We start from the raw sequence: 27064 nt of genomic DNA on the forward strand, positions 1-27064 counted from the left end.
CACATCACAGCAAACTTATCTGCTGAACAGGAACACAGCCTCAGAATCCTCTTAAATCTGTTTTCCAGGTACCCACAGCTGACCAAATCGAGTTGACACAAGAGATTAAACCTATTTGCTTCCCTGATAGAGTTCAGTGCCCTTATTTTATAGATAGGAAATGGAAACATAAAAAAAGGAAAGGGATTTTCCAAAAGTCACACACATAATTAATTGCGTGCTTGATAAATGCAGTTGCAGATCCACGAAGTAAGCAAGAATAATACAGTTTTACCCCAGCATCCTTTGTTCATTCTGTGGTAAACTAAAATATCTAGACTATGACATAGTTACACTAATTATTAGGATTAGGACAATTATAGAACCACCATTAACATTTGTTGAACATCCAACTCTGTGCCAGGAATTTTCTAAGCATGCTAATTCTTTTCTCTAAACCTTATATTGACCAAAGCATGTAGGCATTTTACTGCCGTGTTACAGATGAAAGGACCTGACCCCAAGGTTTGTCATTTGCCCAAGGTCAAGCCTCTAGGAAATGGTGGAAGAGGATTTTTGATGCAGGTCTCCCCAAGGCCAAACCCTGGGCACTTTTGAAGATGTGACAGATTTGAAGAAGTCAGAGCCTTTTGCTGGCACTGCCCAACACTTATTTTAAAACATGGCAGAGAAAAGGAATCCAACTGCCAACTAGTATGTCACTGCCAGCACTCTTGCCCCATCAGAAACAAGGCAGCTGAAGGGACCAAGGCAAAATAGGAAAGTGGGGGTCCTTTTATCACTCATGACTCTGCTGGGCTAGAAAGACATTCTTGGAATGAGAGGGGAAGAAACTCAGCCCAGAAATCTTGCATTACTTGAATAAAAAGATACAATTAGATTCCCTATTAAAATTCTAGCTCATATAGTGGGATTTCTCAGTAAAATGCCCATTAAAACAAAGAAGGAAAAAATTATGAGAGCCCTAGAAATGAGGAAGACTACTCAATGATATCCAGCTCTTGAAGAACCTCTACCATCACAGCAGAAGTGTGACCTTGAGACAAATGAATAGGGTGTAAAAGAAAAGAGGAGAAGATTACACTACCATTCCTTTTTCTCTTTTTCTTTCCTCTGAGATACGGGCTTTGAAAAATCAGGGAAACCATCCCCTCCTTTACTCGGGACATAGGAGGACATTTATCTTCAACCACACCTCTCATTAAGACCTTTCTGGCTTCATTACCTAGAGATGAATGTAGCATCTAATGGGAAAAATAAAGGAATGAAGGACAGTACAATAAATATTATCTAAGTACAATAGCCTTTGCCAACTGTTTTGGTCCATTTTGTTTCACTATACTGAAATGATGGAGGCAGGTGACTTATAAAAAAAATAGCCTGATTTAACTCAAGGTTTTAGAGGATTAGGCTTTGATGTCAATGCTCTTTGCGAAACCTGAAGTCCCAGGAAAAATACTTCGATCCCTTCTGTAGTGGACTGACTAGTGGTCATCTTGTAACACCCAGCTGAACTGAATCCGTGTGGTCTGGGTGTGGAGAATCCACCTAAGGACTACCACCAATATCCATAAAAAGAGAACTGGAGGGGAAAATATTGGCCTTCTAGGAGAAGCTTGCTGCGGATGGTTTTGGTTTTCCTGATGCGCAGTAGCGTGTTCTCATTGGAGGAAGAGCCCAGGACCTTGCTGTTCCTGGGAATGGCTGCTGCTTTCATCAGGGGAACTCTGATCTTTACCATGAGCATCATTTCCTGGCTCCACTGTGGATCCCTCAGCCTGGTGGCACAGATCCTTCATCTCACCAGCATAGATTTCCTGGCTAAGCTCTGATCTACCATGAGCATCATTTCCTGGCTCCACTGTGGATCCCTCAGCCTGGTGGCACAGATCCTTCATCTCACCAGCATAGATTTCCTGGCTTCCACCACTGGCCTTTGGGCCTTCCCGGTGCAGATCCTCAATAGGGACAAGCGCGAGACATTGCCGTGGACTCTAGGCCACTGGTTGGACTCGAGGAGGACACTGCCTTGGACTCTAAGCCTTTAGCTAGACTTGTATGGGAAACTGCTGAGATCCAGGCCCTCAGCTGAATCCTTTCGGCTTCTAATGTGTGGTTAATCTCCTATACTCCTTTGCATTGGACTTTTTGGGTAATTATTATAAAATAATCTTAGAAATTATGTGTCTTGTACTTAATGTATTCCCTTGCCAAATCCTGCTGACTGCAACAGGGGCAGCTGCCATACTGACCTCCCATAAGGCCGAGGTTTTGATCTTGCTCACTCTCTCTTGCTCATTCTGAGAGAAATCAACTAGCACACAGTGAGCTTCCCTCCATAGAAACGTATGCTGTAAGATCCCAAGAGGGGTTTCTGACCAGCAGCCAGTGAGAAACTGAGACCCTTAGTGCAGAAAGCAAAGGATGTGGACCCAGCTGATGATCTCAGAGCAGATGTGGAGGCATTTCCCTGTCTCTGCAGCCTGCAGCAGCGTCTAAAGCCCTCAGCTATGCTTTCACGGCAGGCCCAGTGCATCCCCGGCTCATATCTTGCCTGCATCATGTGTGAGACAGCCTGAATAGGTACCTGGCTACACAGTATCCAGATCCCTGGCTCACAAAGCTGTTGGATAGTAACTGGTAACAGTTTTAAGGCACTAAGTATTGGCATAATTCCTTCTGCTGAAAGAAATTACTGGTACATGGATGACAGTGACAATTTTGGCTTTGAATTCTGAGTAAACAGGGAAATCAACAGGAAGTCTGAATGGAGTAATGTCATGATATTACTCAACTCTTAACACGATTGTTGTGGCTCCTACAAAGAAGAGACCGAAGAGGCAAGGGTTTGGAAGAAGGCAGGGGAACCAATGAAAAGCCCATTACAAAAAATCCAGGGCACAGATGAGTGTGTTCTGGCCTAGAGGCCAATGAAAATACCGAAAAATTGACTCTCTGCATAACTCACAGAAAGATCCAACAAAAGGATAGACTGGTTGTGGGTAGGAGCAAAAAGGAAGTTAATGTCTTCAAGAACCTAACTCCAACTGTAAAAAAATTAAAGTGACACATTTGACACACGTAAGAGTCTAAATACTGATGGGTAACTGGGAATTATTTTTGGTGCAGTAGCAGCAATGCTCTCCCGGAACACAAAGAAGTTCATCTCCTTCAAAGAGGCACACTGCAATACTTATCAACAAGATGACGCAATGACCAAGGTTTGATTTAAAATAACATCGCATCGCAGGGGTGGTAGTGGAATATGGGGCTGAAGGTCCCTATGGCCATGGGTTGATGGTTGCTGGCACTGAGTGAAGGATATATGGAGTTTTATTCTATCTTTATACCCCTTTTTAGTACATTCCATTTCACCCACAATAAAATGGTAAAGAGACAATTAGGGACGCCAAAGGTTTCAGCCTCAATAACTGGAAAAGGGCAAAGGGTAACTGAGTTGCATGGACCTAGATCGACAACAAAACTACAGAAGAAAGACGAAGAGGTGGAGGGGGCCTCGCGTTTGAATAGTGTCAGGACTTCAGCCAGAAACCAAGGGAACACGAGAGGTCTATTTGAGAAAGAGTGGAGATGCCGAACGGTGACGGGAGAGCCAAGAGAGACAGGTGTGGCTCAGAGAAGCCAGCTTAGGCGTGAGGGTTCAAGCTGTGAGACTGGGGAAGACAGCGCAGGGATTCAGGGTTCTCCCACACGCATGCGCCAGGGAGACAGGGGAACCGGGACAGGAGACTCAGGAGGGGCGAGCATCCAGGAAGCGGAAGAACCAAGAGGACAATCAAATGCTGCTGCCAGAGCAAGAAAAGTGACCATTTGAAGTTCAATTCTGTCTTCCGTAATGTGGAAATTATTGGCAGCCTGAGTATGAAACCTGAGTGGAATGGTTGTCTGGGAGAGTAGGAGGAAGGGTGGCAGAGGAGCATACAGCATAAAGAAGTAATACACAACGCAAATAAAAAATGTGATCACAGAATGGCTCCAGCTTAAATGACTCCAGTCTGACTAGACTGGTTAAAATCTGGAATTTGGTGGAAAGCTCGTGGAGGAAAAGAATATAAAATGAGCACATACTACGCTTTCATTCTGAAGTTTTTTATTTTTAAAGATGAATGTTTACTCAACTCTTCCTGAGCTGACGCAGTGTATAATTGTATAATTTGGCCTTGGAGTGGGAATGGCATTTAAACGTAGAAACTGATGTCATTCAGATCTGTCCACCCAGAATAGATCTCAGAAGCTCCGGATCAGTGCAAACTTCTGGAGGTAGTGGGAATAAAAAGCCTTTGATCAGTACTGTCCCTTCCCCACTAAAGGCTACTCAAAGCACATTCCACCAGCAGCAAAGTCCACGGAAGGAATGTCAAAGAATTGTGCACCTGCCACAGATTCCACTCACATGCACCCCTCCCCTCCCAGGGAGAGGAAATTCGTGTCTGCTCCTTCATCATCTGCAGGCCTTCTACTTAGCATGAGTCACATATCCTCATCCTGACTGAGATCCAAATCCCAACAAGGTCATGAGGAGATTTGCCTGGATAAAGGCAGTTACATACATCCCCAAATCTCTCATTAGCCAAGTTGGGAGGGGGGAGAAAAAGTAGCTTAAACTGTATCCCACCAAAGCATGTGAGGGCATTTCAAATGCTGTACCAAGCATTATGCTGATTACATTATTCAGAGGTTTATAAACTAGAGCAAAGATTAAGTAAATCACTATCTTGGCTGATAATGAAAACATGTATTTTTAGAAAGCTTAGGATCTTTGATTGGGATTTCTGTGTGTAACCAGATACACAAAAACATTAGGTACAACTGATGGACAATCTCCGATAACGAGGCTCTGTCTTCAGCACCCATGTAGATAACCTCGGATCTCAGTGTCCACTTCGTTTTTACAAGAACACGATGAAATAGGTGAGTTAAAAAATCTTTTTGTTTCTGTTTTAAATAGACCATGTAATGTATTTTAATCTAAAGCAGGATTTACTAAGCTTGTTTTTCTTATAAAAGGCCAGGCAGTAAATATTTTTACGCTATAGTCCATGCGGTTCTCGGCTCTGCCATTTTTGCAGGAAAGTGGCCATAGGCAATGTGGGCATAGCTGTACTACACTGCAACCTTATTTATAAAACAGGCAGCAGAAAGCTCTTAAGGCACTTACTTCCAGAATATGTAAAGAGCTCCTACAGCTCAACATTAAGACAAACAACCTTATTTATTTATTTATTTATTTATTTATTTGAGTACCAGGGATCAAACTCAGGCCCTTTTGCTTGTGAGGCAGGCACGGAACCACTGAGCTAAATCCCCGGCCCAAAATAACCTAATTTAAATATGGACAAAGGACATCATAGACCTTTCTCCAGACATGACACACAAATAGCAAGTGAGCACACAGAAAGATGCTCAGTATAGTTAGTCATTAGGAAAATGCAAATGACTTAACACCCACCAAGATAGTTAAAACTAAAAAGACAGATAACAATAAGTGTTGCCAAGGATGCACAAAAATCAGAACCCTCAAACACTGCTGGTAGGCTTATGAAAATAGTGCAACCACAATGGGAAACAATTTTGCAATTCTTCAAATACAGAATTACCATGTGATGCAACAATCCCATGCGTAGGTAACCACCCAAGAGAAATGAAGACATATGTCACACAATAACTTGCATGTGAGTCTTCCTGTCAACATTATTAGTAATAGTTAAAAACTTGATACAACCCAAATATCTATCAACTTATCAATGGAGAAACTATATAGATAGATAGATAGATAGATAGATAGATACACACACTTATCAATGGAGAAACAATATATATACACACACACACACACACACACACAATGGAATATTATTTGGCAATAGAAAAAATGAATCACTGATACATTCTATGTATGGATGGTCTGTGAAAACATGTTAAGTAAAAGAAGCTGGTTACAAAGGCCACGTGTTATATGATTCAATCAATCTGAAATATCCTAAAATGGGGAAACTACTGAGGAAACCGACAGAATGGTCCTGGGTCTGGGTCCTTCTGGGGATGCTGAACTAGTTCTAAAACTAGATTGTGGTGACGGCTGTACAAATCTGTTGGTATACTGAAAGCCAACAAACTGCACACTTTCAATGAGTGAATATTCTTGTACAAGAGATATTTTTCAGTAAAACTGTAGAAAACAAAACAGATGGTAGCCTAGATTTGGCCCTTTGGGCTACAGTTTGCCAAACTCCACTATGGTACTATATTGGTGCATGCAAATGAGTTTCAAAATTCTACTACGAAACCTGTCAAGATACTCTGATGATAGTTCCACATGCAGTTTTATAGAGAGAATGCACAGGGAAAAGCACTGGGTAGTGAGTGGTGCTGAGTATCACACACAGTAATTCTTCATGACAACAACTGCAATTGTATCACTGTTCCACTAAAGATTACTGAGTCTTCAATCATACGCACTTACCATGCACTATATACACATGTAATGTGCTAAACTGGAATATATATTCATTTATTTTCTCCACAGGAAGGAGAGATGACCGACAAAATAGACTGAATCTGGGTGTGCAAATTATTTCAATATTGGTGGCAAATACCAGACTTTTTCTATGCTGGTGAAATAAATTTCCATCTTTTAAAAAACGCAACTGTTAGAAATCTAAACTAAGTATGCAATAACCTCAGTTTATGAAGGTGCAACTAAAGCCCTGTGGGAATGGGAGAGGGAACAGCTCTGTGCTCACATCTAAACAGTTTACATTGATTGACCTTAACATACAAATCCCACCATCACCACAGAAAGATGCGGCTTAATGCTCCATTTCAGAAGATGCAAGTCATGAGGTAGGAGAACTGGGTACACTGAAATTCTGCTGCTGACTTGGGTGGAGGGCATGTGGAGGCTTTTGATGTGATTTCTAAAGGAACCCAAGGCTCTTGGGAGAGAGTGCCTTAGAGAGTCAGCATAGAGGATCCAGTTTCTCAAGACTGCTATTTTTATTCTGGGACCAATCAGCTGTCAGCATGCCCTTGTCCCTGGCCACTGCGGTCCAGAGCAGCTGCTCCCATGTCCAGTTCTAACTTTCAACCAACCTACTTCCATAAAACAGTTTTACTGTTTGAAACCTCCTTTTGTCCCTGCATTATTCCTACAAAACCAAACCAAACCAAACCAAAAAACAACTAATTCCCAACACCAAAATTCTACCTCCCAGCTCAGAGCTCTGAGCAAAGGCTTGACTTGGATTCTGCACCACCAAGTGGGTGGGTCACCATCCACTTTGTTTTTCAGATTCTGGTAAAGCCCCAGAAGAGAGAGACTCAGTCAGGTCTCGGAGTACACACCTGGAACATGGACACATGTATGAGGAGGAATCACAGCCCAGATTCATCCAAAATTCACAGAGGCGTTAACTCCCTCCGCCCGAAACACTCTTCTCCCCACAGACCCTGGCAGGACAGCTGCATCTCTGCGCTCAGGGTTTCAGGAGCGTCACTCACTGGGGAGGCCTCCCCAACTGCCACCCAACTTACGGAGGCACCGCCTCGCCCAAATATCCAAACACACACATGTGAACACCAAGTGTGCCTCTCCTTCCCTTGCTACTGCCAACCACACTTCCTCTTTACCTGTTTCCTAGAGATCCATTCACCACTACTGAAATTCCTTCCGCCCTCCCATTCCTGCCACACTTACAGCCCTGCATCTCCCGCTCACCGGGAAGCCTTCCTGGAGTGGCAGCCGGGCTTTGCTTTGTGTCACCAGCAGCGCAGCAGCACGGGGTAGAGAGATTCTCCCACCAGTGGCAGACACTCTTTCCCATCCCGCTCCGGGCATGGGTGCCAACCGTGTCCTTGTCACTCCATCAACCACAACCTACCCCGTCTCATGGCTCGCAGCTGCGGCCTTGGTACCAGGTACACGGTAGGTATGAAATACATATTTATTGACTGGTTTCATTATGACCCACGGTTGTTTGTAAAATTATCCTATACAGGGAAAAATGAGTTGACAAATAGCAAGAATTATAGTTTGCCAGTAAGTTTAACCCAGCACTTCTCAACCGCACCATGACAGACATTCTGATCCTGATAATTCTTCGTCGTGGGGCTGTCCTGTACTTGGTAGGACCTCTGGCACTAGCCCTGACCTCCACTCCCCAGAAACACAGCGTTCCTCTGGATCACTTTCTATAATGCTGCCCATTGTCTCTAAGGGGTGACACCATCCCTGGCTTGCAACTACCGGCTTAATTACTAAGTATTAATTTTTGTGAAGGCAGAACATTTTCTTTGCTCAGATTGAACAAATGAGAAGTTTATCTATGCAGACTTAGCACATGATTCCTGCCATGCTAGTTTATGCGTACACATAAAGTGTGTGAGATCCCGCCAAAGTAATGTAGTCAAGATGAATGTGTGCCTACGAAACCTGCCAACATTATCCATTCAACTACAATGAAGGGCCCACAGAAAACAGAAAACACCATCCTTAGTTTAAATACACATATCTGACAATAGCTAATGATTTACTGAAGTTAACCATTACTACCCTAACTAGCTCATTACAGTAAAATAATCCCACATAATTCATTTTCAAAGTTTCCCCACCAACGGATCTAATGGGCTCTGTGTTTCTTACAAGAAACAAGCCAGCGGATGAGGGCCTTAGTGAAAATCACTAAATTTTACAATTAACGTCAGTAAATTTTTGGTATGTAAATTGCTGTAGTTTGAAAAAGCTGTTTCTATAGGAAACCGATACTGTAGTGTTATTTTTCTGTTGATTATTAGGCTATCTATTCTAAGCATCACATGAGACACTCAGACCTCAGAAACAACTTTTTCTGCAGGACAGATGGCAACTGGCTCTGACACAACTGACACTAAGATCATACTCCAAATGGTTTCTGTGTTCCTTGAGATATCCATGGTAGTCTGTATCCTATTATTATGGTGTAGACAGGAGTTCTGAGGCTGAGTATTCCTCTTAGAGTTTTAGTCAAGTACAGTGTTTCTAATGTCTAGTCTGTAAATTTTGTAAGTTTATGTCCCTATATATGCTTATGTTCCCACCTAACAGGTGGCATGAAATCCACCTTCCTTGAATAATTTATTCAGACACTATTTCTCTCATATCTACAATGTATTCACCTTTGTTCTTGACTGTGGTGATAAAAAAAAAAGTTGGGAGAGTCCTTGCTCCTAGAGGATCACAATTATTCAAGAAATTAAAATAGAACGTTATAAGGAATAATTTTAGATTGTGAAATGTTAAAATGCATATTAAAGTTAATGCAAACATGGTCTCTCTTATATAAGAAACCCCAAAATATAAATAAAGAACAAAATAAAAGAAAGATAATAGGGAATGGAGAAGTAAGCATTTTGCAAAAGGGAAGTGGACAGAGATGGAGGGAAGTGGGAAGTAGGGGGTGGAATGGGATGAGAAAAGAAACTAAAATCGGTCATGTACCCATATCAACTCCCCATGTGGAATGTAATCCTTGTGTACTGTAGACCTTCTAATAAAGACAAGAACTCAAACAGTTCAGGATGCATTGTGCATTGTTTTATAAATTAAGAAGTCTGGACTTTTTCACAAAAGTGGAGATGAGGTATTTTGTATTTGTCAGAGGGAGCAGTAAGGAGGTAAGAAAGCAATTGGAGGACAGGAGCCACACCTTTTGCCTGGCTCCGTTCTTCTTTGCACGTTCTTACCCTCCTTTCTAGCTCATTTCCATACTGACTGGCAGAAGCGGTGCCCCCCACTGCTGTTCTACTGGGCTGGTTCTCCCCACTGAGAGCAGACTGGAGAATCACCACCAGGATTTATGTTACTGTGACACTTGAGCAGCAAATAACTGGGACAGTTGAGCTTAACCGTCAACTTGACTGACTTGGAAGCCACCCGGTGGGTTAGTAAAGCACACAGCTGGGCATTCCCAGGTAGGTCACAGAGGCGCGATCTCAGGTACTGTATATGGTCCCCAGCCCCATTCTCTCTGGCACTGTCTCCTTACTGTGCTTCCTGGCTGCCGTGAACCTAAGCAGCTTTGCTCCTCTAGACCCTTCCACCGTGCTGTTCCTGCCTGGGAGCCTGCCGACCATGGACTGACTCCCCTGAAACCATGAGTCAAATCCAGCCTCTTCTTTAAATGACGGGAGTTGGGTGTTGTGCCCTGGCAGTGGCCAGGCTGACTAATACAATAACTAAGCCAGCGCAAAGCCGGTTTCTAGGTGTTCACTCGATGTATAAAACTATCATTGAAGTAGGGTCCAGATACTTCACTGGGCCACACTGTGAGGGGCACAGGAAAGAAAGAAGAAAATCCTTGACCTTTTGGACCTTCCAGATAATTATTCAGCTTTCTGTTTACTACATCTCCATAGACATGTCTTTAAAATATCTGTTTTACATTATCTGTGAGAGGAGAGGGGGGGTGTCCATTACATTGATAACTAGAGCGCCTGGCAAAAGCAGGGCCTCATGAGTATTTTCCACATGAATGAGCAAAGGAATAAATGTGGCTTACACAAATAATTGGGAACCTCTCTGTGCTAGTATCTGTATATTCCGTTGTATCCATGTGTTTGTTTGACATAGGTGAAGAGAGGGAGGTAACATTCTCAACCCTGTTTTCGATGATCCATAGAGACTCACGATCTCACATTCAGCAAGTGACAGAGTGAGTGAAATTTAGATGGTTTCACTCCAAAATTTGAATATTTAATGATTTCACAGCCCAGGATTTGAATTTCTAATACGAACAGAAGGGGCTGGAGGTCTGACAGGCAGAAAGTTCCAAGGCTTGGGAGAAACGGGGCTGGCTGAAGGGAGAGTCCTGCCACTTCTTCCTGCGCAGGGGGAAAGCAATTAAGAAAACACAGCACACCGGTGGCCCCTGGAGGTCTGGCAGGGCCTTATGAGAAGAACCCCGAGCCGTGCCACACGCCCAGGAGATGATGGGGCTGCTTTACACACCGAGGCTGCCACGTCTGACCAGCATGGCTTCAAAGGTGTCAGTGACAGACGAGTACCTAAATGTCTTGCCTCCAAAAGAAAACAAAATAAAGCAAAAACTCTACCCCAAAAGGATGCCTGTATTCATTGAACACAAGAATTCCAGATCGGGCCTGTGAGCGGATCAGACCTTTCAAAGGCCCTTAAGAATTATTTGCAGCATCGACCGCCTTTTCTTTCAGGTAAGTGTCAACTGAACACGAGGATTTCGGGGTGATCTCGCGTTCCTGACAGCTGGCTACGTGGCATCTGCAGCTGGACGAAAAAGAACAAACGGCTCTCATGCTCATCTGCATCAGCCCAAGTAAGGCTCTTCCCCGATTAAAATGATCTACTACGTGGTACAGCCGTCAACGCCGTCCGCTCCGCCGAGCTAAATGAAACAAGGGTGGGCACAGGGTGACACGACACTTGAGTCGGGGTCTGTGACACCTGGGTGCTGTGCTCACGAGGCTGCTCTGCTCTGAGAGACAGAAGGGTCCCCCGGAGGTCGCTGTCTCCACGGGACTCTAGCCACAGCAACCCTCAAGATCAAAACCAGGCAGTTCTGTTTTATTTCATGCCTCCCAAACACAGTTGGAGAAAGAAAGTTAACAGTCGCCAGCTTTAAAAGGTTTGAGTTAAACACAGTTCCTCAGATGACCTGGCCTCTTGGTGTCTCTGTAACTGCCTTCTGGATGTAGGGACCCGCCAGACACATACATAGGAGCAGCAAACAGGAGGCTGGCCCTCCTACTCAGTCAAGGTGAGCCAGACCGTGTCTCGTGACCTCCTGTGGTCTCCCGCCAGCTGTGCAATTTAATAATAGACCAGCGAGCCATTTGGAAAATGCAAGTTCTGCTCTAGGCTGGATACACAGTCCTCTAGCTGAGTCCACGTTTCGCTCATACTCAGCCAAGCAGCAGACATTTATGAAATGTAAGGCATTTGGCAAGATTCAAACTTAATTTTTAAACTGGGACAGAGGTAGACAGGGTGGATACAGTGACTTTGGGCTCACCTGGGGTATCCTTTCAGAGGACTGAATGAGAATTCTGTAGAGAGGGTTTTAAAAGAAGTTTTGGACCAGACAGACAGCTCTGGCTGGACCATGTCTTTGACAGCTGTTGCTTGTGGCCCCAGCTCCTGGGAAATAACATGCCTCCAGAATTAGCTTCCTGGGACAGCCTGGAGGTAAGCAAGTCTGACCCCCCTTCAAGCAAAAATAAATCTTGCTGAGTTAAATGATCCTGTCTCTCGCTTTCCTTAAGGAATACAAGGCATTAAGTGGCAAAATTTGAAGACAGCAGCTGTGCATCCTCAGGGCCCATATCGCCTGCCTGATTAATTAATTATAGATTTGCCTGGCTCAAGATAAGCTACAGGTCAGATACATAAGGCTGTCTTCCTTGTCACAGCCAATAACTAAGAATAACCAGGTGACTATCCCCAGATCTTTCAGTCTCTGCTAGGTCAGAAATTCAGCGGAGGAAAAAGTAGTATTTCCCAGCCAAGCAGCAACCACTTCAAACAGGTCTGCAGCATCTGCTCCCCTTGCATTCCTCTCCACAAACTGTCAGCGTGCCGAGGCAGAGATGTTGATGGCCAAAGTCTCCCTAAAATACAACTTAATGAGGGAGGCTGCTGGAAAACAAACGACTCCCTTCGGCAAGCCCAGCCAGTATGAGGGGTAGTGCCTGGACTGTATCACCCACCCATCAACCCATGGGCCCAACAGTGCCATGTTGGAGAGGCCCGTGTGCCAGACACACTCCGAGTCTTGTCTGTGTCAGCAGCTCTCCTCCAAGGAGGGCCTGTGGTAGTTTCTAAGCCAGATGCCACTAATAAAAGCCCCCAGGTGGGCACACATATCCACTGACACTCCTGACAACCAAGAGAAACACGAAAGGCCAGAGTAGGACTTCTTTGACAATTCAGGTCTCTCAATTATGAAACGCTTTGGCTCATCCCCCGGTCCCAAACCCAGCACCTGCAGATACATCTAACAAATTCCTCAGGAGGATTACCACGATGAAAATCTCCATCTCTCCGGAGGACGCATTTCAGTTCGCGTTTGCCTTAAACAAACCTACAATTTCCTTGTAAGCCCGCTGTTATCTTAACAACATAGAAGTTAGAGATGTGACGTTTCCTTTAAAGGAGCAGACCACATATTGTCAAGAAATTCTCCACAGCTCATAACAACAACCTCTCACTGGCTCGGCGTTTCATCGAAACTCCAGGAAAGATTTCTGCTTTTGATCAACTACCACCAGTCAGTATAGCCTCAGGTTGGAGGAGGTAACATCAACTTGAAGGAAAAGTTACTTTTGCCTTCTTTATCCTTTTGAAACCAGCACTCTGGAGAACAAACACACTGCACAAAAGTAGATGACTGGCCGGCCAAGGGGATGCCTGGCTCATGTCGTACTCAGTAATGAAATCCACTGCTCACCTGCTACCACAGGAGACTTCCGCTCATCCAGGAGCTGGATCGAGGTACTTGCTGTCACCACATTGCTTTTGTTGACTGTTCCTGTAAAAAGAAAAACCACCATGACAAAAACAGAGATCATCACACTGGCCGGCAGCCACCAGTTCCTTCCTGGAACTCAGGTTTCTGGGCTGCTCTATTAAGCCATTTGGGCTGGAATTGATGCACTGAGTTACGACCACCTGCACTGGGCAACGTCCAGCTCTCTACCTCAGAATCACTGACCACCACGTGTTTTGCTAATCTGTGGTTACTAACAACCGTGTTTACTATGTCAGTGGTCACATCTATAGCATCTCTATAAATACAGCCAGGAGGAGCTGCAGGAACTGGAATTTTGAAATTAGTTTACAGTAAGGTGGCAACTGTAGCTCTGATCTGTTGGGTAAATCTCAACTGATCTATAAAAATCTTAATTTCGAGTCCAGATTTTTTGAGCAAAACCTTTCTAAAGAGGGAAAGAATTAGAATGAAATCTCCACTCTAAACTTTTATTAATGTGATAACTACATGGCATTAGGATTAAGAGATTTTTTTTTTATTCCTAACAACAGCTTCAATGCCCATGAATTAAACGTGACGGGCAAAAACTCTGAGCACCCAGTTAATAATTGTGAGTCCAGTGCCTGCCTCAGAAGAGGTGCACGGTGGATGTGATCTGAATGGAATCCAACTGAATTAAGAAGAAGAGGAGGCAAACTTGCATTTGAAGATACTTATGACCCAAGTCATTTTCTCCTTGACCACGTCTAAACCACTTCTGTTCCAAGCTATCTGACACGCAGTAGAGAAAAGGAGAGAGCAAGTGCTTCCCACAGTGTACTTGGTGATTTTAAAGATTTTCCTTGAATTTAAAGGGGCCATGAAATCTGCTGTTATATCATTTGTAACATTTCCATGAACATGACAAACTTGCTTTCACTGTACACTAAAAGTTTAGTGAAAAAGCTATTTCCAAAAAGCAGTGTAACAACAATTTTTACTTAATAAGAATTTGGTTTTACCACACGTGATTATTTTAGGATAAAGAGTAAATATCAAAGCGAACTGGTGCCAGGGGCTGTCGCCTCCAAGGGCGAGAGCACATAGCAGAGGGGGGCGCTCTTGTCCCCATCATCCTCCCTGCGCAGCACCGGGCAAAACCCTCTCTTGTCACAGAAAGAACTAAATGATCCCAGATTGGAATCAGAAGAACAGCAAGCTAAGGTCCACGTTTTTCTTTATAGAACTGTGTGAAGAAATAAGTCATGACATACAGAATGATGTGACCATTCATAGGTGTGAGGTAGAATGAAAAAGTTCACTTGCCTTATGTGTCCAGTGACAAAGGTAATGGAGATAAGACACCGAAAGAGCTTCAGACACTTAAAATGAATATTTGAGGACACACACTCACGCACACACCCACACACACATGACCATTCACAAAAGCCTATCAGCAAAGGACCATTCTCAAAGAATCTTAGACCAGGAAGGAACCTGACAGATGATCTAGTCTGAAATCCCATCCAAAGAGAGAATCTCAACAACAGTCACATTTTTTTTTTTTTTTTGAGGCAGGATCTCACTCCGTAGAGACTGACCTGGAACTCACTATGTAGCTCAAACTCACAGCGATCCTCCTGCCTCAGACTCCCGAGTGCTGGGATTACAGGCAGGCGACACCACGCCCGGCCACACTTTTCTTGAGTATCTTCATCTGTTAGGGACTATCTTCCTCATGGGTCCATTCCACTAATTACTGAACCACTCTTGTTAACACTTCTTCTACAAGTTTCGAAAGCGATCTTTCTGAAAACATTTTTATTCATGGAAGTAAGAAAGAACAGAGAGGGAAATTTGACACTAAGTCTTAATAAGCTTCCCTGAGGGTGGAGCTAGTAATGTCTGTAAGATGTAGCATAAAGGGCCCTAATGTAAGATATAAAGACAGACTGAATTCTCCAGAGCAATCGGAAATAACAGAAGTGGGTCTCATTCATCTCCGAAGCTTGTGGAACGCCCAGGATACAGCGAAGCCTTATGTGGAATAAGCACCACATACACCGGAGACAGGAGAGAAGCAGCAGGAGACAAGGAAAAGCGGAGGACAACTGAAAGGCACGAGTGGAAGAGGGGCGACAGATCTTCTCCACATGGGAAGGGATCAAGAGATGGAGAGGAGGTGGGCGGGAAAGTGGGAGAACAGAGGAGCTGAGATGTGTTATGTGCGTGTACCAACTCCACACAAGGAATGCATTATGTACTGTAAACATGTTCTAATAAAAAGCCTTAAAAACAAAATGTGGTGAAATAAGACAGCACTCTGTTCTCTTTGGAGGGAAATGACTTTAATCTTTTCTTAACATCACAGCGTCTTAGGACCAGAAAAATCACAGACCATGTGCCTCTCACTGGCTGCTGCAGCCCTCTACAGGGAGAGCAGAGAGGATATGCAAGGCCCTGGTCCTCACTCCCGTGGACCAGAGAGGATATACAAAGCCCTGGTCCTCGCTCCCGTGGACCAGAGAGGATATACAAAGCCCTGGTCCTCGCTCCCGTGGACCAGAGAGGATATACAAAGCCCTGGTCCTCACTCCCGTGGACCAGAGAGAATATACAAAGCCCTGATCCTAGCTCCCGTGGACCAGAAAGGATATACAAAGCCCTGGTCCTCACTCCCGTGGACCAGAGAGGATATACAAAGCCCTGATCCTCGCTCCTGTTGACCAGAAAGGATATACAAAGCCCTGGTCCTCGCTCCCGCGGAGCAGCAGAGATCAGCTGTGTTCACATAGGGAACATGGACCTTGGAATGGTTAAGACTCACTGAAGAATCTGGTAAGAAAGCCTGACCTTTCTCCAAAGTGGAGCCTCAATAACACAACAAATCAAGTGAGATCAAGTACTCAGACTCCACAAGCGAGCAACAGCAGCTCTGCTTCCTGAAATGCCTGTCAACAGGACGGGCCCAATATGCAGCATTCAGAGCTCAGCTCCCCCAAGCATTCAGGCGACTCCCCCACCCTGGGCACCATGTCCTGCCGGACAAACACAGCCTCGCTTCCCACCAGGGATGCCCACCTGTGCTGAAAGGGATCGAGTAGACGAAGCTCCCCGGAATCTGCTCAGCAGCTCTTCGGTACCAGAGAGGGAAATGGTCTGCATTAAAAATGTTCTCTTTGTCTCCAGCCTTCAGGAAGTCCCTGCAAGTGAATAAGAAAAGCACTGCACCACTCAGCTGGGTCCGGGCAGGCACAGTGTATCAGAAAGCCTCTGCCAGGGAAAACCAGGGTTGGCTTTTGGAAGTCCCACCTGCCTTTTTCAGCACAGAAGGGATCTGAGTTAACATTATGTACCAACATCACTCAAAAACATCTTTGTAAAGCTCTGGTGGTCAGAGTCCAGGGGAGCAAAGTAGCCTTTCCTAGTGTATCTAGTGGTAAACCACTTGTCTTAGGAAAAGCATGCAAGATATAAGAGTGGGCGGCATCAGGACCTCTGTACCTTCCTTAGCCTCACCTCCCTGTTCTCCCGGCAAGGGCAAAGAGGACTGCTTACTTCCCTCTGTAGACTACTCCTCTTCTGCTCTCACAGGCTGCTCCTTACAAACCAACCCTTTAGCCAGAAGGCCACAAACATTCTCAAAGTCATGCTCATCTTCTTTTTAAATTATTATTAACTTAGACTGAATGGACAACTATTGTGGGGTAAATGTGATGTTTCAGTCTGTGTAGACATTGCATAGAGAGTCAGTGCAGCTACTTAAATAGATCGTGTCACAAATTCTTGGAAAGGACATTAAAATCTATTTCTTGACAATTTTGAAATATAAATTACAAGGTGCACCTCAAATACCATGTGCTCATAAAACTACAGAGTACAAATTCTTGGCCCCTCCTGGGTCCCCAGCCTGGTCCTAATCTGCACAGTTACCACATGCCTTCCCCACACCTGCCAAGATCTCTGAGAATGACAGCAGCTTTGCTGGGGGTGGTGGCGCACACCTGTAATCCAAGCACTCAGGAGGCTGAGGCAGGAGGATCGCTCTGAGCTCGAGACCAGCCTGAGCTACATCGTGAGACTCTGACTCAAAAAAAAAAAAAAAAAAAAAAAAAAAAAAAAAAAAAAAAAAAAAAAAAAAAAAAAAAAAAAAAAAAAAAAAAAAAAAAAAAAAAAAAAAAAAAAAAAAAAAAAAAAAAAAAAAAAAAAAAAAAAAAAAAAAAAAAAAAAAAAAAAAAAAAAAAAAAAAAAAAAAAAAAAAAAAAAAAAAAAAAAAGCATAACAGCACCTTTGCTAACATTCATTCACCTCTCCACAGAACATTAAAAGTACAGTAGTCTTTCCTTATCAGTAGTTTTGCTTTCTGAAAAGTTTTTGTTGATAGAAAAGTTTTCGCTGGCACTTTTTATTGACAAAAATGAGGAAGTAGTGATGGTCGGCCACATTCTAAAAATCTCAAATGGAAAACTGCAGAAAAAGACATTCCGGTAAGTTTTAAATCATGTGCCATTCTGAGTAGTGCCACGACCTCGCTGGCTGCGGCATACATCCCTTGGTCCTGGAAACGAATGCAATTCTGGAAATGAATCATCCCTCGATGCAGTGTATCCACGCTATGTACACTACCTGCCCATTAAGAACTTAGTCCGTCGGTGATCAGACAGATGGTGGTAGCATTACAGAGTCTGTGTTCAAGTAACCTACACACAGTAGCTATGACACAGTGCCTACAGCACGGACCTCACTTCCTCTCACTATGAAGGTCTCACAGCAACTCCCATCATCACAAGAAAGATGGACAATAAGATATTTTGAGAGAAAAACACAGCACATTCAGATAGCTTTTACTGTAACATCGTAATTGTTCTACCCATTATTACCGATTGTTATTCGTTGCCTACTCTGCTTAGTTCATAAATTAAGCTGAATCGCAGGTATGTATGCAGAGGAAAGAGTATTGTAAGGGGCCTGTACTATCCAAACACCCACCAAAGGTCTTAGGACACAACCCCTCAGGATAAGAGAGGGGGCTGCTACACTAAGATCCCAACCAATGATAACTGACTGCACTTAGCTCCCGAAAGCCATCTTTACTCTCTGGTACCTGAGCACTTTCGTCTGGCCATTATGGCACAACTTAGATGAAATGGCTGCCCGGCTAGTTCACGCTCAAGGGGCTACCAATCAGGAGACAAGGTATACATTAGGGAAAGGGTCATCAGCTGGACCGGAAATGGCATTCCTTTCAAAACAGCCGCTTGCAGCATGGCGTCTGAGCCGATGGACTACGAGATACATTTGTATACTAAGTTATAACTAGTTGGTTTCATGAACTTTGCACTCAATTTCAAAAAGCTTCTCTAGTTTCAGGGTATGGCCAACCAGTGCACTCTTGACCGCTAGTGGAATCCAGGTGAGCCCACTTCTCTGACAGGAAACCAACTTTATGAGAGGCCGTGCTCAACGTTCTCAGACAGCTCTGGCATCTGCCTCCCTACGTGCCTAATTCTTCTCTAATGGTAGAGGTGTTATGCTTTCCGATATCCCCAGGGCTAGGCACTCAGCAGGCACTCAACGTATGCTTAGTGATCACAGACTAAATCATACCTTACATCCAGACAAGAGCTCCTGAAGTATTAAAAACGACTTTCTGTACTTTGAAATAATATCTTCCAGTTCCCTGAAAGGCTGTCAGCAGTACGGCTACTTTACCTCTGCAACTGCCCCACTGTGTTAAGACTTTATGGCGCTCCTCAGAGCAGACCAAAAATGGGGTGGCGCATCACGGCTCCTGACATTTGTTTACCGACCGTCACCAAGAATCCTCTCCAAAAATTACAAAAATTCCGGTCAAAGCTCCTTCTCCTAATCTACAAAGCTGACCCAGGGCTCACAGCGTGTCCCAGTGCTCCTCAGAATGTCAAACATAGGCCTTCCGGGCTCAGTGATACAGGCAACGCTTCCTGCCACTGCAGCAGTCAGTCAGACGTTTCCTGGTCCCATAATCGTCAGATCTCACAGACACTGGCATTTTGATTTTCTTGCTTTTTAGACCTGAGATCCTGAATTGGACAGCGGGGGGAGGGGGCTCTGCTGCCCAACCCTTGAAGGGCTGGCATCCACACTGTGCCAGGGACACGGCCACGGCTGAGCCGAAGGCTGTGCGGTCTCACGTCAGACCCGTGCACTGGTGAGACGGCTGTAACCACAGGTAAGGGACCGTGCAGCAGCCATGGTGCTCCTGGGGCCTTTATTCAGAGCCACGGCAGACGGGCTGAGGGCTTGACTAGAAGGTCTGAGGGGGTCCTCACTTGGCCTGGTGGCAACATGCAGACTTCAGGGAAGGTAGGCGATGTCTGGAATGCTGCATCCAGGGCAGCAGGGAAGCCAGAGCACTCGATCTCTGCCAGCTCTGGCATGAATCCAAGGGCCAGGCGGCTTGGAAATTTGAATGTGTCTGTACCTAGTAAGCAGTAATCCAGAAGGAAGACAGGAGGAGACATCTGACTCGATAGCAGACCACCAACATTCTTCAAAATGACAGATCCAGCTTACTTCTGGACCCAAGGGACTACTGCATTGCACAAGGCAGTCTAGGTGATACACAAAGCTGAGTGACCCTGGGTGAGTAACTGAGTCTCTTAACCCTCATTTTCTCATACACAAAATGGGAATAATAATAATGAAACTGGCTACCATCGGTGTGACATAACATCAAATGTGAAAAGGCCTTGTAAGCTAGAAATGAACTCAAATCAATACATGGGATTCTTAAATCCCAAGAGCTGCTTTTCTTTCTGTGGTTCAGGTGGAAGATGAAATGGCCATCTTTTGAACTCAGAGCTGTGGAGACTAGTAAATACGCCATGAAGGAATGCTAACTTCATTAGATGTTGTAGGTGTGTAAGATGCTGTAGGTATGGAGACATCAACTGAAGGCACAAAATATGATACTGGCCATATTGGGGACAATGGCCCAGTTAGAGGCCATGCACATAATTAACCTACTTCCAAGTGCAAGTGATGAAAATAAGGGATGGAACCTCCACGTAGGAGACGAATAATGGCATAAGCTAATGGCAGGGTCTGGATTTGATATGATCTATTTCTCTTCCCAATACTTGGAGCCCTTTCTTTCATGCTCCCTGGCCAAAAACAAAAATTACAAATCCTAAAACATTTCTATCCCTTGCTAAGAGAGTTGTATCTACATAGATGAATCTAAACGACGGTCTATTTGAAGGGAAGGGACAGGCAGGTGAGAGACCCGAAAACAACAGATCTCAAGGTGCCTCCATATGAATCAGTGACACGAGTCTCTCAAAGACAGAAATGTTATTCATCTGCACACTCAGTGGTACCCATGCTGGGTGGCAGCAGCGCCTCAGGGGTGACAGCCTGTAGATACTGTTCAGTTCCCAAGTCAGTTTTCCAACTATAGGTCTTTGGATCTTCACAATTACCAAAGGAGATCATAACCCTCACTTTTGGGATGAACAGAAAGAGAGTGCACGAGCTAGGCACACATCCTATCACCCCAAGTGTGACCCTGTTATCCTTCCAAACCATCACAGTAATACAGTCACCAGACTTGCAAGGCCTTACATTTCTTGGCGATACTATATTCCTTATTTGCTTGATGAACTATTAATACTAACCACAGCTGTTCCCATCCCTACTGAGAATTAGAAAATCTATCACCAGGTCTTGCTTCACTCTCTGAACCATCAGGGGAGAAGACTATGTGCAGCTAACGCTTTTAGCTCTTCTTGGGAACTTGCCCTCTGGAGAGACTTGTGCAGGAGTACAGGGCTAAAGAGAGCTTTAAACAATCAACAGTCTACAGCAAAATTCATAAATGATAAATGTGTGGTACTGAGAAAGCTAAAGTTCTAGGACAGGAATTCAAACCCACTGTTCGAAAACATCTAAAAATTGACCCATCTGCTCTTTACCAGACTGGCTTTGCAAGGGTCTCTGGTTGGTGTCAAGGCATCTCCTGACTAGCAGGTAAGCAGCACTGCTGAACTAGGTCTGGGGGCAGGAAGCACCTCCTCCTTGGGTCCTCCATGACTCCACTCCTGACAAATCCATGACAATGCTAAGGTTTGGTTATTCACCCCTGTTCCCCGGAAGGTCAGGGTATGTGAAGTTTCCCAGTGACATCTGAGCACACCTACTCACACTTAAACACACTCAACCTTTGTGAGTTTCAGGCCCTCCCTGTCCCTAGCTTAATCACACATCTGTCTCAAATAAAAGAAATTGAAAGAACTTAAAATGCACTCAGGAAAGACTTCCACTGGCTGAGGGCCTGGCTCTCTGAAGGCACTGGGGCTTCTCAGTGGTGTCATGAGCACTCGGGTACAGGACTCAGCCACACTGGACCCAGGGTCCCCAGAGGCCTCCTGGAAGGCAAGGAGACAGTCAGGCCCTATACCTCGGGATAGCCATCACCCACTGGGGTATGCAGCTCTGCAGGCCCTCAGGCCAAGCACAGAGGCTCAGGACTTTAAGAAAACACAAACAACAGAGGAGAGGCACAGGCAAAAAGTCTTCAGCATTGCTGTGTCACAGACCAGTGCCTCCTCCCTCTGTCTGGCTGCTCCCCCAGAAGCTCCATCATCTTCCAAGTTCCGAAAGGGCTCACCAGGCAGGAGTACTCTGGGGCAGCAGAGAAAAGGCAACAAAAAAAGCAGGGGGACAAAGGGCTGGGGAAGGGCCAATCAGCAGGCGGACACAGAAAATCTCAGCAGGCCTCCGGTGGCCTGAACTTTGTTGCTATGGTGAAGTAAGCTTCGCTTTGAATTTTCCACCTAGGGAGCTTTGCCGGCCTGCTGAGGAGGACCTTCCTACTTACTGATTGGTGAGCTGCTCAGCCCCAACAAACAGGTTGATTCTTGAGAGGCCTGTGCGAGTGCCAAGGAAAGCGACCTGGACGCCCTTGTCAGAATTCCTGAAAGAGAACAGCAGCCATCAGATGTTTCCAGACAGTAAGCAGATAATGGCTTTTGCATCTCATGCCTCCCAGAATGTTTTACAAAATAGTAGCTTTGAAACCTGAACTTTAAAAGAAATAGCGGAAACACACACATCCACACACCAACATATTCCGGCGCACACACGCACCCCGTGCAGAGTGCAAACTCCCAGCCCTGTCAAAAGTTCTCATGGTGATGTCTGCTGGAAAAGTGAACAAAAGGCAGCCTGAGAAGAATGCGCTCCAACTACAGACACATCTTCATCATAACGCCCGCCAGGGTGCAAGTTCAGAGAGCGGGCCGAGGACAAAAAGGACTTTATGGAGAGAAGGAAAGCCCTGAGAGCTCGCTTTCCGCCTCAGGGCTACCGAGTCTCTTCTTGCTTCTCAGACAGTGGAGTCTGCCATGGCCCTGAAAGAGCAACTGGGCCAGTGAATAAGTCTGCAGGGCCCAGTCGCCTGGAGTCCCATTCGGTTGGACTAGGACATATTTCTGTAGAATTGTGGAGGCACCAACTTGTAATAAGAGCACAGCCCTTATTCTCACCACCAACCCCAAGGAGAGGAGGCAAAGAATGATTTATTCAAGTAGCCCCGAAGGACGCCAGACCCAGAACTCCACATCTGTCCTTATGAAGAAAACTAAATTGGAAATTCACTAAATATAATGTTGTCTCAACTTCCAAAGCAAATTTTATGTCCAAGTGTGTACTTCAGGAGATCTGCGATCTATATTTCTTCTTTCAAAAAGGCAAATGGCATTTTTCCAGCAACACAATGTTATTCTAACACTGGAAGTTTGAGGATAATGCCATTTCTTGAGTTTTCTTCTCTGTCCTAGATGTAGCAGCAATCTGATCCAAAGAACTGTCCCTGCCATCTTCAATATAAAATCATTTGGTTTCCTGGGCTTGGACGGTAAGTAGTCAAGGTGGCCACTACTACCTTTAAATATTTAAGAGGTGATTAAAAAGCAACGCAATGCACTTATTTCTGCTTGTAGCCTACATCGAGTTGGAAAGCCAGGTGGCCCAGTCAGTTATAGATGTGGACTACAAATTCAGCTCCCATTGTAGGGAGCTTTAGTATGTGTCCGGAAAGAATCGGCAATCCAGGCCTGATATTTTGAGCTTCATGAGAACCTAAAAGAAACATTTCCACATTTACTACAGAAAAATTCCTAGGCAAGGTTTTGATTCCTTCCCACCCTCACAGGGAATAAGACTTATGTGAGCAAGCAGGAGATCCCCAAAAAGAATGGAAATGACCACCATCCCTACAGACTCACGTGCTAAACTGCCTCCCCAACATCTCCATCCTGGAGACTTCCAACAGGCTCAGCCTTCGTGTCCAAACGATCTCCAGCCATGCCCAGGCCTCCTCCTCGCTCTGTGTCCCCTGTCCTCTATGTGGTCCAAACGGTAACGCCTCCCCAGGTGCTCGTGAGGCAAGCCCGGGAGTGACACTGACAGCTCCATCACCTGGCCCTCACACGAGCAAACCCCCATCTGTCCCTGAAGCCCCACTTCTGCGTCAAGCCAAACGAGCACCTCTTCTGTCTGGGCCCCTGCTGGTCCAAGTACAAAGCCTTTGTAGCATTGCAGGAGCCTATGCTGTTGTCCTCACCCATTACACCATGTTCTCCATATAGCAGGAGGGAGACTTTTCAAACATGCAAATCTCATACAGCGCCCTTTCTTATCGGCCTTCAGAAACTTTCCAATCCTGAGTAATAAACTGACTTCTTTAATAAACTGACTTCTAAGGTCCGGAACCACTTTGTCTCTCTGCAGCTCCATCTCCAGCCATTGGCCCCCTGCCCTCTTCATTTCAGCTGTGGCATCTTCTTTAAATCCCTGAAGTGTGTCAAGTACTCAGGGCCTTTGCACATGCTGTCTATCTTCCTAGCATGCACATCAACTCTTGAACTAGCGCCCTCCTTTCCCTGGTACTCTGTCTTGTTACAGTCTGTGTGCCTTTACTTTTTCTGCGTGGTTATCACAAATTTTAATAATATAACAGCACCCTATATGCCACATAGATAATGGCAAGAACTCCACCTGTTTGTATTACCTCTGTTTTACCAACACCTGACTGAACGTACTCAATGCTCGAATGAATGGATGAAAATGAGAACACAGTGCAGGAGAGGTGAGAGAGAAGGGAAGATAAAATGAAGGAAGACGCTAAAGGAGAGGCCTGAAAAGTAGAGAGAACTAAATAATGTATCTCACGAAGGTATGAGAACGAAAGGAATGACGTTTCTTCCTCTTTCAGTTCTTTAATAGCCTGTGTAAGAGTACAGCTAATAATACTCTGCTAAGGCAGTTCTCTCCTTAGTCTGTGACACCAACTCTCACTGGCTTCCTGCGCTCCCTTCCCAAGCGAAACCGCAGGGCTGTATCTGACACCCACTGAAACAGACCTCTCCCTTCCGGTCCCGCTCACATCCCAGCCTGGCCGGGATCCCAAGTTCCCCCAGGACTGTAAAGGAGAGAAAGCTGTGGCGAGGCAGGAAACAAAACGCTCCTTCCGCCTCCGCCTCCCTCTCCCTCGGAAGCGTCACCCTACCTCGGGGTTCGGAATTGCGTGTCACGTCGAAACTCAAGCAAATTACACGTCAAAGCCGGGAGCTTGCCATCTAAGCCCACACTGCTGATCTGCTCTAACTCTTGTGGTTTGGAGCTTTGGGGGAAATTAAAGAACTTTAACACCGGGATCCTAAAACCGTTTCATTCTTTAAACCGTAAGCGCATTTTAGAGTCCCGGCGCGGAAGTGGCCCTGCAAGGGGACACGTGCAACCACTTACTCAGATTTGTTGAGGGCCAGGCTGGTCCAGTACGCTTCGATAGGGGCACTCACCACAGCGTCGAAAAGGACTTCTTGGATCAGCTCTTTATCACCTGTTAGGAAGGATGGAAGAGAAGCCGGCTTTGGCCAGGTCCCAAAGAGAGGCGCTGGCAGACTCATTTTTGTAGTATCTGTTACATTTTTATACTGCCTGTTGCTTTACGAGTTAACCTCCCACCAGCCGGAAAATATGCAACAGGCTGACACCTGATATACAAGTCGTACAGGGCTCGCCCAGGCAACTGGACGCCAGGATAGAAAATCCAGAGCCTCGGTGTCCCCTGCCGTCTCTCTGAGTCACGCAGTTCATGCCGTGGGTCAGCACACCGCTCCCAGATCTGGAGCTGGACTCCAGGACTCCTCAGAAAGTTGGTTGTTGCCATGACTGTCCCCGTGTGACCACCTGCAGAGCTTCTGAATGCTGCTCCCAGATGGCGTGAGATGACTTAATAGCTACAGGGACTCTGATTTGTGATTCTTTCCATTTGAGAACTGTTTTCATGTTAAGGGCTGGGGATTTAGCTCAGTGGTTCTGCTGCCTGCCTCATAAGTGCAAGGACCTGAGTTCGATCCCCACACCAAAAAAAAAAAAAAAAAAAAAAAAAAAAAGAGAGAATTGTTTTCATTTTAAAGGGAATCTCTGTCCCTATCCACAGGACTCTTGGAACCCTGTGGAGGGGGTCAAAGAATGGGGAATCCTGAGTGTGCGAATATCCTAAGGCTCCCCTCTCTGCAGAGGACAGTGCCCATTCTCCCCCGGGGCACACTAGTTCTCTCCTTGGCTGGGTGCAAAAGCAACTGCTCTGCCGAAAAGCAAAAAAGAGCAACACCTTCACTCAGGAAAGAAAAAAAAAAAAAAATGGAACTCTACAAAGCAACTCAAACAACTGCAATCAAAATAAATGACCAACACAAATTTTAAAAATGTGATGAATGAAGACAAGTATACTATAGATATACATATATTTGTATTATGACATTATGTGTAGTACTACCTATAATGCTATATTCTTTCTATAAACAGGTTGAAAATCCTTTATCCGCAATGCTTGGGACCCGAAGGGTTTCAGATTTTTCAGCCTTGGAGATTTGGGAGTAACTGCTCATACATAAAGAGCTATCCTGGGGAAAGGCCCCGAGTTTACACACGAAATTCATACACACGTCAGATGCATCGCCTGGGTGTGATTTCATGGGACATTTTAAACAGTTTTGTATAGGAAACGAAGTTTGACATTATAGACTTTTTTCCTCATGACTTCACACTGTCACTCAGAAGTTTCAGATTTGGGGCCATTTCAGACTTCAGATCTGGGGATTAGAGATGTTCGTTCTGCCATATTATAAAGTTTAATATACAAAATAATGAAAATAATGTTACATATTATTCATTGATACTAAGGTACATATTAATAGTATAAAATACAAGAGAATGACGGACAAATATGGAATGGCCATTCTCTCTGGGAGGGAACTGGACAGGGCAGGGACAGGCAGGGACTTTGACATTATCTGTAATATGTCACACCTTAAAAATGCCGGAAGCAGGGGCCAGGGATTTAGCTCAGTGGTTCTACCACCTGCCTTGTAAGCGCAACGACCTGAGTTTGAGATCTACTACTAAAAAAAAGAAAAGAAAAAAGAAAAATGCCAGAAGCAAATATAGCAAAATAATAAGCTACACGGCAACAAAAAAATGTGCTTTTCTTGTATTCTCTCTATACTTTTGCGTCA

General features: G+C 44.9%; 1 protein-coding gene across 1 annotated transcript in view; it reads right to left on the bottom strand.

The window, feature by feature from the left end:
- Window positions 1-27064, bottom strand: part of Cacna2d3 (calcium voltage-gated channel auxiliary subunit alpha2delta 3) — a 650190-nt gene that overhangs the window by 134895 nt on the left and 488231 nt on the right. The window contains exons 23-26 of the mRNA XM_010643030.2: window positions 25290-25383; window positions 22360-22455; window positions 16581-16702; window positions 13479-13559 (exon numbers count right to left, since the gene is read on the bottom strand). Coding sequence (XP_010641332.1) covers window positions 13479-13559; window positions 16581-16702; window positions 22360-22455; window positions 25290-25383 — 393 coding nt within the window. The remainder of the gene's footprint in view (window positions 1-13478; window positions 13560-16580; window positions 16703-22359; window positions 22456-25289; window positions 25384-27064) is intronic.

Source organism: Fukomys damarensis, unplaced genomic scaffold (genome assembly GCF_012274545.1).
Source record: "Fukomys damarensis isolate Sample0158 unplaced genomic scaffold, DMR_v1.0_HiC HiC_scaffold_28, whole genome shotgun sequence".
Taxonomy (NCBI): Eukaryota; Metazoa; Chordata; class Mammalia; order Rodentia; family Bathyergidae; genus Fukomys; species Fukomys damarensis.